Raw genomic sequence first — 15,797 nt, forward strand, 5'->3', positions numbered from 1 at the left:
AATGAGATTGTTTGGTTTTTGCTGTTGAGTTGTTTAAGTTTTTAATATATTTTGGTTATTAATCCCTTATGAGATATGTGATTTACAAATATTTTCTCCCATTCTGTAGTTTACGTTTTCATTTTAAAATGTATTTTTAATGAACAGCAGTTGGTTGTTTTTTTTTAAAGTATATTTTATTGATTATGTTGTTACATTGCCCTGGCTGGTTTGGCTCAGTGGATTGAGCGTCGGCCTGCGAGCTAAGTGTCGCTGGTTCGATCTTCCAGTCAGGGCACATCAGAGAAGGAAAACTCTGACTCCAAAAAACCTCCGCTGCCTTGCGGCATACCTCTTCAGGGGAAAGGCTAAGGGAGTAAACCCCGACAGAAAATCCGGAGCCGGAGTCCCTAAGGCGGTTTGACGGAGTCAACACCGGCAACTCCTGCGGCGCACCTGAAGCCAAGCTGTATTGACTCCGTCTTTCCCTTGGACCCTTCAGCTGCGAAGAGAGGGGGGGTCTGCTGCATGAGCAACAGCAGACCCTCCATATCACCCTGCTCAGGCTCTGTAGCTTCAGCTTCACTGGAGAGGACACTCCAGCGTCATCGCAAGATGTCGATTCAGCACGGGAGGAGACAGATACCGTGTCACTCCCGAGTTGGACTGCACAACCATTCTCAGCGGTGCAGATAGACTCTTAAGAAGCTACACCATCGTCTCTCGAGACGGACGGCTGCCGACGACGATGTTGTTACAGTAGTTCCAATTTCTTCCCCCTGTGCTCCCCTCCGCCCAGTCGCCCCCTTCCCTCCAGCAATCCCACCCCCTTTAGTTCATGTCCATGGGTCATGCATATAAGTTCTTTGGCTTCACCCTTTCCTATATTATTCTTAACTTCCCCCTGTCTATTTTGTACCAACCGATTATGCTTCTTAATCCCTGCACCATTTCCCCATTTCTCCCCCTTTCCCCTCCCAGCTGATAACCCTCCAAATGATCCCCATACTTATGATTGTGTTTCTGTTCTGGTTTGCTTAGCTGGATTTTGTTTTTATTTTTTAGATTCAGTTGTTGATACTTGTGAGTTTGTTGTCATTTTAGTGTTTATAGTTTTGATCTTCTTTTTCTTAAGTAAGTCCCTTCGGCATCTCATATAATAATGGCTTGGTGATGATCAACTCTTTTATCTTCACCTTGTCTGGGAAGCACTTCATCTGCCCTTCCATTCTAAATGATAGCTTTGCTGGAGAGAGTAATCTTGGTTGCAGGTTGCCTTTCATCACATTGAATACTGCTTGCCAGTCCCTTCCTGCCTGCAAAGTGTCCTCTGAGAAATCAGCTGATAGTTCTATAGGCACCCCCTTGTAGGCAACTCTCTGCCTCTCTCTTTCTGCCCCCAGGACTCTGTCTTTATCTTTACCTTTAGCATCTCAATCATGATGTGTCCTGGTGTGGTCCCCTCTGGGTCCAGCTCACCCAGGATCCTCCGTGCTTCCCAGACCCGTATATCCATCTCCTTCGCAAAATTTGGGAAGTTTTCCTCATTTTTTTCAATTCTTGCTTCCTCATTCTGCACTGGTTGATTGGTTTTTTTCTTCCTTATGTTCCAAATCATTGATTTGAACCCTGGTTTCCTTCCTTTCACCATTGCTTTTGCGTGGATTTTCCTTCGTTTCAGTTAGCATAGCCTTCACTTCTTCTCTTATGAGTTTGCCATACTCAAGCATACCTTTCAAGCCTGTGAGCATCTTTATCAACAGTGTTTTAAATTCTGAGTCTGTTAGGTCGGCTATCTCCTCATCTGTTAGGTTGGCTATCACCTCGTCACTTAGTTCTCCCACTGGAACCTTGATCCATTCCCTCTTTTGGGCCATACTTCTCTGTCTCCTCATTCTGACAGACTCCTGTGTTTGTTTGCCTCCGCATCCCAGGTAGAGCTGTCGCTCCTGTTATGTTCTAAAGGGAGGAGCCTTAGGGATTCGTCAGTACAGGGCAACCTGTTTCACCACTTTGTGGTGCTGTTTGTTGGGGAGGGATCCGAGAGGGAACAATGCCGCCTGCCCAGCACTCGCCCCTTTCCAGGCACCTCTCCCACTTCAGCACCAGACTGGCACCCCTCTGGCTGCTTCCCTGGCTGTCGTTCCGTCTGAGGACATTCTAGGACCATGGGAGCCCTTTAAACAAGCAGACTCTGCTGAGAGACTGGCAGTTTCTGCCTCCACCCCAGCCCTCAATGACCTGCACAGTCAGAAGCAATGAGGCTTGATTTTCCCCTGTGCTGGGACAGTGAGCTTCGAGGTCTGGTGAGGAGCTGGGAACGCTCCCCAGGTGTCCCTCCTGACTCCAAAAAATGTGACTGCACTTTCTGCTGGCCTGCTGCTGCCACCGCCGCTGCTGCTGCCACCACACCAGGTCCTCTCCGCCCTGGCTCCACCCCTCCTACCTGTCTGAATGAATATTTCTTCTTTATATCTTTGTTTGCTGGACTTCCATGCAGTTTGATTTTCTGGAACTTCTGGTTGTTTCTGGTTTTGAGGTAGTTGTATTCCTTCTTAGTTGTGGAGGGAGACGCAGCGTGTCTGTCTATGCCTCCATCTTGGCCGGAAATCCCAGCAATTGGTTTTTAATTTTCTTTGTAGTTACTTATTTTAGAGAGAGAGAGGAAGGATGAGAGAGAGAAAAACATTGATTTGTTTTTCCACTTATTTATGTATTCATTGGTTAATTTTTGTATGTGCCCTGACCAGAAATCAAACCTACAGCCTTGGTGTATCAATTGAGATGATAGATACTCTAACCAGTTGAGCTAACTGACCAGGGCAGTTTGCTTTTCATTTTATTATTGGGTTTTGTTACTGTGCAGAAGCTCTTTGAATTTGATAAATTCCCACTTGTTTATTTTTCCTTTTGTTGCTTTTGTTTTTGGTGTCAAACCAAAAATATCATTGTTAAGCAGTTTGCCCTTATGTTTTCTTCTAGGAGTTTATTGGTTTCAGGTCCTATATTCAAGTCTTCAGTCAATTTTGAGTTGATTTTTGTGTATAGTGTAAGATAGTGGTTGAATTTCATTCTTTTGCATGTGGCTGTCTAGTTTTCCCAAGACCATATATTGAAGAGACTGTCCTTTCCCTGTTGTATATTCTTGGCTCTTTTGTCATTATTGTATATATATATATATATACATATATATATATTGGTTTGTTCCTGAGCTGACTATTCTGTTCCATTGATCTATGTTTTTTTCTATGCCAATACTAGACTGTTTTGATTACTATAGCTTTGTAATATAGTTTGAAATCAGGAAGTGGGATGCTTCCAGCTTTGTTTTTTCTCTAGATTGCTTTGACTTTTGGGGGTCTTATTTGTGTCTTCATTGCTTTCATCGGTGTCTTAAAGTTTTCAACTACAGTTCTTTCATCTCCTTGGTTTAAATTATTCCTAGATATCTTATTCTTTTTGAAGTAATTGTAAATAGGATTGCTTTCATAATTTCTCTTTCTTATAGCTTATTATTAATGTATAGAACTGCAACTGACATATATATTGATTTTGTATTCCTACAACTTTATTGTATTTATTAGTTCTAAAAGTTTTTTTGTGGATTCTTAGGGTTTACTATAATAATACCATATCATCTGAAAATAGAGACAGTTTTACTTCTTTCTTTTCCATTTGGATGCTTTTGTTTCTTTTTTCTAGCCTAATTGTTCTGGCTAGGTCTTTGAGTACCATGTTGAATAAAAGTGGCAAGAGTGGACATGCTTGTCTTGTTTCTGGTCTTAGAGGAAAAGCTTTCAGTTTTTTACTGTTCTGTATGATGTTAACTATTGGCTTGTCATATGTGGCCTTATTATGTTGAGGTGTCTCTATACCCACTTGTTGAGAGTTTTTATCATAAATGGACATTGGATTTTGTTAAATGCTTTTTCTGCATTTAGTGAGATGTTTATATGATTTATATCCTTCATTTTGTTAATGTGGTATATATATCACATTGATTATTTTGCAGATGTTGGACCAACTTTGCATCCCTGGAATTAATCCCACTTGATCATGGTGTATGATTCTTTTAATGTATGTTGAAATCCATTGCTAATTTTTTTAAAGATTTTTTTTTTCATCTATGCCCACCAGTAATTTTCTTTTCTTGTAGTGTCCTTGTCTGGTTTTAGTATCAGTGCAATTCTAGCCTTGTAAAATTATTTTGAAAAAGTTCCTTCCTATTTTGCTTTTTGGCAGTTTGTGACAGGGACTGGTATTGACTCTTCTGTAAATGTTTGGTAGAATTCACCAGTGAAGCCTCTGGTCCTGGACTTTTGTTTGTTGCAAGGTTTTTCATTACTGACTCAATCTCCTTTCTAGTAATAGGTCTGTTTAGATTTTCTGTTTCTTTTTTATTTAGCCTTGGTAGGTTGTCCAGTTTCTTGGCATATAATTATTCATAATAGTCTCATCATTTTGTATTTCTGTGGTATTGGTTGTAATATCTCTTTCATTCTGATTTTATTTATTTGAGTCCTTTCTCTTTTTTTTCTTGATAGGTTTAGCTAAAGGTTTGTCTATTTTTAAAAGAAACTCAGATCTTAGTTTTATTAATCTGTCTATTATCTTTTAAATCTCTATTTTATTTCCACTCTGGTTTTTGTTATTTTCTTCCTTCTGTTAGCCTTGGCCTTAATTTGTTCTTCCTTTTCTAGTTCTTTAAGGTGTAAAGTTAGATTGTTCATTTGAGATATATTTTGTTTCTTAATGTAGGTATTTATAACTATAAACTTTGCTCTCAGATCTGCTATATTTGCATCCCGTAAGGTTTGGTATGTTGAATTTTCATTTGTGTCAAGTTAACATTTTACTTTTCTTTTGAATTCTTCTTTCACCCATTGGTTGTTCTGTAGTATGTTGCACATCTTCACATGACTGTAATTTTATGGTTTTCTTCTTATAATTGATTTCTAACTTAATACCATTATGACTCGAAGATGCTTGATATGATTTTTGTTGTTGTTGTTTTTTTAAATGTATTAAGTCTTTTTTGTGACCTAACATATGATCTATCCTGGAGAATGTTCCATTGTGTGCTTGAAAACAATATGTATATTTTTCTGTGTTGGAGGAAATGTTCTATAAATGTCTGTTAAGTCCATTTGATCTAATGTGTAGTTTAAGCTCAATGTTTCCTTATTGATTTTTTTGTCTTCATGGTTTATTCATCAATGAAAGTGGGGTATTGAAGTCCTCTGCAATTATTATGTTGCTGTCTATTTCTCCCTTCAGGTTTGTTAATATTTGCATGACATTTTCTCTCATCAAGTTAGAGGAGTTTTCTGTCATTACTTTTTCAAACAGGTTTTCTGTCCCTTGCTCTTTTTCTTTTCCTTCTGGTGTCCCTATGGTATAGATAATATTATGTTTCATGTTGTCCTGCTGCTCTCTTAAAACCTCTTCATTCTTTTTCCGTTTTTTTGTTTGTTTGTTTGTTTTGTTTTTTTGGTTTTTCAATTACAGTTGTCCCATTTTTCCCCCATTGCTCCCCCCACCCAACCCACCCCTCGGTTTTGTTGTGTTTTTTTTTTTTTCATGTTGTTGTACTGTCTGGGAATTTTTTCCTTCATTGTCCTCTAGCTCGCTGATCCAGTCCTCTGCTTCATCTAGCCTGCTTTTGATTCCTTCTACTGTGTTCTTCAATTCAGAAATTGTATTCATTTCATCCTGGCTCTTACTGATAGTTTCTGTGTCCTTTTTCATGCTGGTGTAGTTTGCAGTAAGTTCCTTGTAGCTTCCCTGAAGTTCTTTGCAGTTTTCACTGAGGTCATTGAGCTTCTTTATAACCATTATTTTTAACTTGATGTGTGATAGTTTTCCTGCCTCTATTTCACCTAGCACGCTTTCGAGGATTCCTCCTTTCCTTTCAATTGGGGGTTGTTTCTTTGTCTCTCCTTTAGGGTGGCTCTTCTTGTCTGTTTCTGCTTCTTATATTGATCTGCTTTGATCTCCCTGTCTTCACAGTATGACCTTCTGTAGTATGAGACCTGTGGGATTCAGTGGTGCAGACTCTTTGATCTCCTGAACTTGATGCTCTTGGGATGCCCTGTATGCTGTTTATTTGGGCTGTCTGGTTGTAACTGGGTCCTGGTTGTTGGGTGGCTCTTTGTTGGGTCCTTCCCTCCAGCTAGCTGACTGAGAGTCACTCCACCCACCATGTCTTGTATGCTGTTGTACACATGCTGCCAAAACAGCCCAGGAAAGAAACCCACCCCAACAAAAATAACCTCCACCTACAATCACACTGTCAACAACAGATGAGCCTGTATTAATAAAGGTGTAAAGAGATTAAGACTACTGAAGAGAGGAAAAACAGATAAGAGATGACTAACTGAAAGAAATTATTTTTGAGAGGGGAGAATGAGGAACAATAAGAGTAGTGAATAGGAAGAAGGCAGTGAGAGAAAGAAAGTAAAATTTGCATCATAAATAGAGGGAGGGAAGGAGGCAGAATGAAGTAAGAGAAGGTAAGCATATATTATTAGGTTTAAACAGAAGTTATATATATATAGTGAGAGAACAAAAAAATAAGAAAAAGGAAAAAAATAAGGACCAAATTAGAGAAAAGGTTTCACCACACCACTATCGACAACTAATGAGCAAAGATTAATATAGGTGGGATGGGAATAAGATGGAAAAAAGAAAGATAGAAAAGCTTAAGAGATGTCTAGAGGAAAGGGATTTTGAGATGATAGAGGGAGAAGGAATACTAAGAGTGAGGAATGAAAACCAGGCTAAAATAGGGAAAAATTCAAATTTAAAATGAAAAAAAGAAAGGGCTGGAGGAAGGTAAAAATGGAGTAGGAGAGGGAAACAAGATCTGAGATTTGAAATACTGAAGTTGTGAAGATCTATGAATAAAGTTGAAGAAATACAGCGACCACCATATCCACAACTACTGAGCAAAGATTGGTCAAGGTGGAGAGAGAATAAGGATATTTTAAGATCAGGAAAAAGAATGTGAGATGACTAATGACAAGAAAAACTGTTTTGACAGACTGGAGAGGGGAGAAATAGTAAGAGTGTGGAATGAAAACAAGTCGTAGCAAGAGAGAAGATAGACTTTAAAATGAAAATAAGAGAAAATAAGATGGTAAAATGGAGTAAGAAAAGGGAGGAGCAAAATATGAAGTTTGAAATAAACTATATAAAAAGTAGTGACCTAATAGTCACACACGTGAAGCTATGCAGGAGAGAAAATAAGTCATGAAGAAAATTGTGGTGGAATTTGTCTCAGTAGTATCTGGTTTTTACCACTTTCTTCTCTTTCTGTATCCACTGCTGGTGATATCAGATCGTGTCTCAGCCTGGGCCTAGACTACCAGCAATCCACAGTCCATGGCTGTCTCCTTCAGTTGTTAATCTAGTCAATCTGTAATCAGCAGTCAGGCTTAAAAACTGCAGGGTGGGGCAGAGTAATTCCTATGGGCAGGGCTATTCCTTCCTCTCAGGATGATGCCACTTGGAGGGGAGTGGTCTGCCCAAGCAAGATGGCTCCTGCAGTATGGGGGATGACTCAGCACAGGGATCCCATCAGCTGCTTCCTCAGTTTTCTCCCCAAAGCCACCTTCCTCAAACTCTCAAGCATCTCTAGTCTATTCTGCCCTCCCTCTGCCATAGCTGAGTGTAAGTGGCTGCAAATGAAATTTTGTATGTTGGCCCTCTAGCTATCCCTCCCTGGCAGACCGAAACTCTGCCACTTTTTGCAGTTGGATGCTATCTGGGTTCCTCTTGCCTCTGATGCTATAGACTGAGGACCCCAACTGGGGGTTTAGATCCCACATTTCTTAGGAGGACCCTTCCGGCCACTGAAATATTTCTCCAGACCTTCAACTGCCACCCATGGGAGCCCAGCCAGCCCTCTCACGTCTCCACAATTCGAGGCTACTAGCGATTCACAGTCCAGTTTAGTTGTAATTTTGATGTGATTGTGCAAGGCAGTGAGCTGTGTTACCTACACTTCCATCTTGATCAGAAGTCCTCCATTCTTTCTTTTTTTAAAAAATAATTTATTTGTTTGTTTATTTTATTTTTATATATTATTTCTTTAAATAAGCTTTGTGCCTCTCTCTTCTCTCCTCTAGGACCCTTGTAATTTGTATGTTCATTTGCTTGATGCTTCTCATTATTCCCTTAAGCTATCTTCAATCTTTTTTATTCTCTTTATTTTGCTTCTCTGATTGGTTGAATTCCACTGCCGCCTTTTTCATCTTTTCTTCTATTTGATTTTGTCTGCTATTGAACTTCTGTACTGAATTGTTCAGTTCAATCATTGTATTCTTTACTCTAATTTCTGTTTGGTATTTTCTGTCCCTTTTTTGAAGTTATCAGTATGTTCCTTATTCTCCTCACCTTGGTGAGCATCTTTATGATTGTTATTTGAACTCTGTCAAGTAAATCACCCATCTCTTTAGGTGTTTCTTAGGTGTTTTCTTCCAGGTGTTTCATTAAGATCTGTTTCTGGGGTTTTAGCTTGTACTTTTGTTTGGAGCACATTCCTCTATTTCTTCGTTTTTCTTGATTCTCTGTGTGGGTTTCTGTGCACTAGATAAAACAGTTACTTTTTCTAGTCTTGATGGAGTGGTCTCATGTAGGAGATGTGTTTTATCATTCAGCCTGGCCTGAGCTTTTTGTTGTCTTTTAAACCTTTGTGATTGTCTAAACAGCCTTCTTTGCTGTTGGTGGCTCTCAGTAGCTGAGGATGTACCTGTCAGTTCCCCAAAGAGGAAGAGCTCAGTCAGCTCCTAGATCCAAGCTGATTGGAAGCTGGGCCCTCAGGCAGCAGTTGGAAAAGTATGTAGTTAGGGCTCTCCCAGGGAGAAACTCGGACATGAGCTTTTTGTCTACTTTGTCAGCACTGGGCCTGGGTATATAGTTGCAAGGGATTGCTGCTGTGCCCATTAAAAACTGCTTCTTGATTTGCTACAATTTTGTTGGACTCATGAATGCATGAGTTGGCTGTCAGAGCCATGCATTCCAGAGGGCTGTCCTTAAGGCAGCAGCTTCACAACCTTGGGCGCCAGACATGTGTACAAGCTCCTTCCAAGGAGCTACTGCCATTTTATAGCGGACTCAAGGGAGAAGGCAGAGGAGTGTCTGTCATCTTCTCCCATCTCTGGAAAGGATCACAGTCTGCCCCTAGATGCCCGATGTATTAGAAACGAAGCTGAGAGTGGGTGTTCAGCCCCATTGTATGGCTTTATGATGGGCACGGGATTCATAGCTCCTTGTGTAGCTGTAGATTTGGTGTGTCATGTGAGGAGCCTCCTATGTTGCCATCTTGGACCTGAACTTTTGCAAATACAAACGTAATCGTAATGTTTACTTTAAAGGGTTTTGTAATTGATATCTTTTGAAAGTAGGAGCATTTTTCAAAATCAGTAAAGTTCCTTTAAAAATCTCAAATTAGGAAATATAAGATTGTATTAAAAAATATTTTTTACTGGACTTGAGTATGTATGTCATTTTTCAAGTAGCCCATTGCTACTTATTTATCCCTGCTGATCATGGCAGTTTATTCTGGAACTTGAAATTAATATAGTATTGATGTATAGAAATAAAAATTTTAATACTAGTTCAAAATTTCCAATATATATGACTAACATCGTCAGTCAAGACCTTAAAAAAAGAACAATTTCACTTATAGTTGTAAAAATATATGATTTTATATCAAAATGGAAGTTATTGAAAAGCCAAAAATCTTAATCAAATAATACCTTAGAATATTTCTAGTTACTAAGCTGAGCACTTAAATTTCTTATATAACATACCTTGATATTCACAGAACTGGAGGAAAGCTGAATAGACATAATCTAAAAATATGTTTTGGTTGGACAACCTGCTTTTATTGAAACAATATACCTAGTATTCTGGGGATTTATAACATTTATACAAAACTATAAAACTTCATTGTGAAAACTTGATGAAAATTTTAAAAGATTCTATGTTGTGTATTTCTTGTCACAGTGGTTATCTCTGCCCATTTGTTAGATGTTATCAATGAGATAAATACAGTTGGATTGCCCTTATCTATTATTCAGAAGTTTTTAAGTTCAACTACATTGCAAGTTACCAAAATAACAGCAATTATAAAATGAATTATACATATAGAGATCTTAGAACATGTACCATGATTACCTAATATACCAGTCAGAAAATAGAATTCCTTTGTCTTCTGACACTAGCTCTCAAAGTCAATGTTAACTGGCTCTAAATCTAGACTGAAGAAGAGTTTAGGAGAATAAGAAAGAAATAAGAGAAGTTAATAGAGCAGAAGCTGACATAGCTATTACAATTAGAAGTAGCTATAAGTAATGGAAAACATTTCCATTAATAGCAACATTAAATACAGAGAACAGAAACAGAAGTGAGAGAGAGGAGAAGAAAGAATAGTATTTGAAGCAAGTGATCTTTCCAGCTCACTTCCTTTAGTACCCTAACAAAGGCCTAGTATTTGAGGGCAGCTGGAGCCAGAGCAAAGCTAAGACCATTTTCTGAGATCCCTAAAGGTGTCATTACATTATGACACACTACAATAATGATTGCAACAGTGACCTTCTTAGAGCCTTAAGAAAAAGCTGAATGATGTTTAACGTATTCAGTATACTACATTTAATTATTATAAAAGTTAGATGTTAAACAGTAAGTTAAATGGAATCTTTCTGAGATACTATATTTCTCAGTTATAGCTAGATAACACATAAGAGTTTTAAAAAAAAAATCTCTCCACATGCCCTGGCCAGTGTGGCTCAGTTGGTTAGAGTGTCATCACTGGTTCGACAGGGCACATACCTGAGTTACAGGCCCAGTCCCAGTTGGGGTGTGTGCGAGAGGAAGATGATAATTGTTTCTCTCTCACATCGATGTTTCTCTCCCTCTCTCTCACCTTCCCTTCCCCTCTCTAAAATCAATGAGCATGTCCTCAAATGAAGATTTAAAAAAAAAACAAAAAACCTCCCCATATAACTATATGTATCAACTCTTAACTACTTTATTAATTATAATTATAAGAATGTGAACATAAGACATACTACAAAAAATGGCACTCTAGCCACTTACAAAGTTTATCTAGATAAAGTGGTATAAAGACATCAAAGAATTAAAATATACATGTTAAACTTTCACTTTATGTACATTGTGGTTATGACAGTTATAAACTATTTTTAGAAAAAATAGAAAGTATCAGATTAAAAGTGGCTGATTTAGAAATTTATATCTTATGGATACTCATAAGAAAAGGAGAATGTATTTGAACAGGAGATTACTACACATATTATTTAATTTTTAAAATTAAAATGTCTTCAATTTTTCAAGCAGTATGATTTTTCAGTGTATGCATTGTCATTCTTAGGATCCCAAAATTGGGTCAGAAGGTCCAAATGAAGGACAGAAAAAATAATAGAAATGAAAAGTTAATTTAAAAAGGATTGATATATTAAATATTATTAATCACTTTCTCCAAGCTTTTTCTTTGAAAAATATCTAGTATAGTAAAGCTTTCTTGTAATGAGGACATACAAAGTAAAGTAGCTTATATACATTTACGTATTTCCTAATAGAAATTCTGAAGGAGTTGTTTTTATGTGTGTATACATTAGATGAACAAAAGATAGTGTATCTACACTTCTGTAGAGAAATTTTTAAATGTAAGACTTTAGTCTTGACTAGAAAATGATATTGCCATTAACCCTAAGAAGAAAAACATTTAAGGGAAATCTAGTTTTCATGGAATTCCTTAGTATGGTATAAACATATTTCATGTGAACATATGTAATTGTCCAAAATGAAGGGTTGAAACAGAGCTGGGAAAACCCTGATGAGTTATATAAGGAATTCCTATACTGGAATGAAGGTTGACTTAGCTGACTGATAATCCTATGATTTTCTAAGTAATTCACTTCACAAAGTGTGTTGAGCACCTACTGTGTACCAATTTTTCTACAGGAATCAGAATTAACCAGATTACAAGACAAAATTTCTAGACATGAAAAGGCAGAAGACATCAAATTTCCACCAGCCCTATTTACATCTCCAATAGAAATTATTCCTGGCATTCAAGATTCAAAATTTGCTAAATATGCTCACACAGCTTTTTTCAAGTGTAGAAAACTACGTCGCTCTATTAGTGCCAGTGACCTTAGTTTCAAAACTCGTAGTGATGAAGATCTTTCTGAAGAATTACTACAGGACTTAAAAAAAATGCAATTAGAAACACCTTCAACGTTAGAAGAAAGCCAGAAGGATCTGACTTATACGCAGTTAGACTCATTTAAACCTCTCACATATGACCTAGAAGATGACACCTCTGAGAATAACGACTTCAGTACTCTTAGTGGAATGCTAAGATACATAAACAAAGAAGTGAGACTATTCAAAAAGTCTTCTGTGCAAACTGGTGCTGGTTTAACTCAGGTATGTATTTCATACATTAGGAGTTATAATAATTTTCTCTATTGAATATCAGTTTATTACTTGTAGAAAATCTGTATTTTAAATGAAGCATGCCATTAGATGATGTACACAAATATGGAAAGTACACCAAAAAAGCACTGTTAAGTTTGGAATGCTTTTACAACAGACAAGTAAAGTTGAAAATTTAGCTTTGAAAAGTAACTTTTGTTAAAATATATCTCTGTGTTCAGTTAAACGACTGATTCTTCCTCTAACATGTTAGGAAAGTATTTTTAACTCTGGAATGTTGAAAAATGTTTTTGGATCTTGAAAATTAGTTTGTTTCTAGACTTCCTACAAACCATTCTATTAAAAATTAAAGGAACCTTTGTTGTGCTCATAAACTTCCACGGTGGCTCGGAATATCTTACTCTCATGATTTATCTACTCCCATTATTCTTTGAGCACATCATACTGTATAGACAACTTTATTCCTACTATACTCAACATCGTGTACAAGCATATAATCTGTAGTTTGCATGTGGAAATAAAGGATCTCCCAGGTGATGTTAGCTTTTTTTAAGTGCTCATTTGCCTCGTTTTCAAACACATCAAAATAGGTTTGGAGGCCTAAACAATTTTAAAAATGTTTTTGAAATGTATTGTTGCGTTGGTTGTGATTTCGGACGCTGAAATAAATCCGGCAGGCAGGATGATTGGCCAGTAACTAACGGAGGGCTGTGGCTCGCTCAGACCATCAGCAGAGAGCGGGAAGCCTCATCCTCTTTTTATTAGGGTTTCAAAAGTTACTAAAAATAGAATGGGGGGTGTGACATTCCAGCCAACAACAGGAGAATTTTACAAATGAAAGAATTCTTACAGTGTCATTAATATGTAAAATACAGCCAGGGTAACTCCTGGTTTAGCTAGCCCCTATCAAGGAAATAAGGCAGATCCACTAATCCTCAAGGCCAGCTCCATTTTAAGACTTCATTAAGAAGGAAGCAGATGGAGTACACAACAGAACCTGTTTTACCCAGGATTCCACGACTCAGTGGCCTCGACAGCCTAAAGCCGAAGGCAGAGACGAGAGTTGCTCATCGTCTCCTGAGTCACGGGATGCCACCTGGGTGGTGGGGCATGAGAATACCCCTACCCAGAGATCTGTCTTCCTGCAACAATGTATCCAAGACAAAAACTGTTGGGAGTTTCTTTTTATTTCTTCATATCCTTCCTTATATTAAAAAGAACTTAATTTACTATTTACAAGTAGAAAACTATGTAAATGTAATAATATTGTGGATAAAACAAAATTTGCACGTTATGAAATTGTGGTATAATAAACAAGACAATCTTCTATAAAGCCTGATAAAATTTGTTTTCATCTAGCCTTTAAAATTACAGTTGTGTTTACTGTATATCATTTATTTAGCTACTCAACTAATTTATAATTTATTGAGTATCTACTCATATAATCAGGTACTCGGGTTATAGAAATAAACAAAAATGACCAAGAACCTATCCAAACAGAACCATTTTAGTGGAGAGACTATCAATAAACAGGTAAACAGACATATGTTCTAATGCCAGGTGAAAATAAGTTATGAAGAAAAGTTGGTAAGATACAATGTGATAGGGGTACTATTTTAGGTAGAGTGTCAGGAAAGACCTCACAAGAAGGTGACATTTGATCAGAGTCCTGAAGGAAGTAAGGAAGTAACTCTCAAGTATCTAGAGGAAAAGCATTGAAGGAAAGGGAACAACAGGTACTACAATGCTGAGGTGGTAGCATGCCTGGCATGTTCAGAAAACAGCAAGGATCTGTGTGGCTGATTTGGTGTGAACAAGGGGAAGAGTAGTAAGTGATAAGGTCAGAGATAATGTTGGGGGTTGTCCTAGGAGTCTTTTAACTCCTGAAAGAAGTTGGATTTTATTTGAAGTGCAATGGGAAGCCATTGGAATGTTCTGCTTAGGGATGTGACGTGATTTATGTTTTTAAAGGATCACTCTGGCTGCTTTATGAAGAATGGATGATAAATGGACAAAAGCAGAGACCATCTAGGAGGCTACTTTTAATAATTCAGGCAAGAGATGATTTTGGATAGGCAGGAAGATAGAACTGTTGAGAATGGTTCAGTTTCTGGATATGTTTTGAAGGTAGAGCCAACAGGATTTGATGTAGGTTTGTAGTGAAATAGAAGTCAAGAAAGACTCCAAAGATTTTGACCAGAGTAACTGAGCATTTACTGACATGGGGAATACTAGGATATGAGCAGATTTGGAGGAGTAGGGAGAAATCAATATTTTATTTTATTAGCTATATTAAATTTGATATTTTTATTAGATGTCCAAGTGGAGATGACAAATGAGAGATTAGTATGAGACAGAAGTTATAATTTTTTGTTTTATTTTTTATTAAATTTATTGAGGTGATGCTAATAAAATTATGTGTTTCAAGTGTACAATTCTGTAATATATCATCTGTATACTGCATTGTGTGTTCACCACTCAAAGTCAAATCTCCTTTCATTACTATGTATTAGACCCTCTTTACCCTTTACTAGGTCCCCCTACTCCTCTTTCCCTCTGGTAACCACCATACTATTGTCTGTGTCTATTTGAGTTTTTGTTTGTTTGTTTGGATTGCATGTTCATTTCTTGCTTTCAGTTTTATATTCCACATGTGAATGAAATCATATGGTTCTTCACTTTTTCTGTGTAACTTATTTCACTTAGCATGAAATCCATGTTGTCACGAATGGCAGTTCATGTTTTCTTATGGTTTAGTAGTAATCCATTGTATATATGTACCACATCTTCTTTATTCAATCATCTATTGAAAGACACTTCAAAAGGACTCACAGATATGGACAATAGTGTTGTGATTCCCAGGGGAAGAGGGTATAAGGAGACTGAATGGTAACGGGGAAAAAAATAAAATAAAGCTTAAATTTTTTAAAAAAGACACTTCAGTTTTTCCATGTCTTGGCCACCATGAATTATGCTGCATTGAACATTACGGTATGTGTGTGTGTGTGTGTGTGTGTGTGTGTGTATTTTTTTCTTTTTTTTTTTTTTAAGGATGGAGCCTTTATTTTTATTTTTTATTTTTAGATTTTATTTATTTATTTTTAGAGAGACAGGCAGGGAGGAAGAAAGGGAGAGAAATGTCAATGTGTGGTCGCCTCTCACATGCCCCCAACCGGGGACCTGGCCTACAACCCAGGCATGTGCCCTGATTGGGATTTGAACTGGTGACCCTTTGGTTTGTAGGCTGGTGCTCAATCCACTGAGCCACACCAGCCAGGGCAAGGTACATATATCTTTATGAATAAATGTTTTCAAGTTTTTCAGGTAGAAACCCAGAGTTGGGCCTTATGGTA

The 15,797-nt window shown here is 37.5% G+C and overlaps 1 protein-coding gene across 1 annotated transcript in view; it reads left to right on the plus strand.

Annotated features, from left to right (window-relative positions):
* CCDC18 (coiled-coil domain containing 18) overlaps positions 1 to 15,797 on the plus strand; it is a 118,638-nt gene that overhangs the window by 81,396 nt on the left and 21,445 nt on the right. Inside the window, exon 29 of the mRNA XM_090269744.1 lies at positions 11,968 to 12,435. Within this exon, the coding sequence (XP_090125870.1) occupies positions 11,968 to 12,435 (468 nt within the window). The remainder of the gene's footprint in view (positions 1 to 11,967; positions 12,436 to 15,797) is intronic.

The sequence above is a fragment of the Furipterus horrens genome, unplaced genomic scaffold (genome assembly GCF_987537825.1).
Source record: "Furipterus horrens unplaced genomic scaffold, mFurHor1.1.pri manual_scaffold_3, whole genome shotgun sequence".
Classification (NCBI taxonomy): domain Eukaryota; kingdom Metazoa; phylum Chordata; class Mammalia; order Chiroptera; family Furipteridae; genus Furipterus; species Furipterus horrens.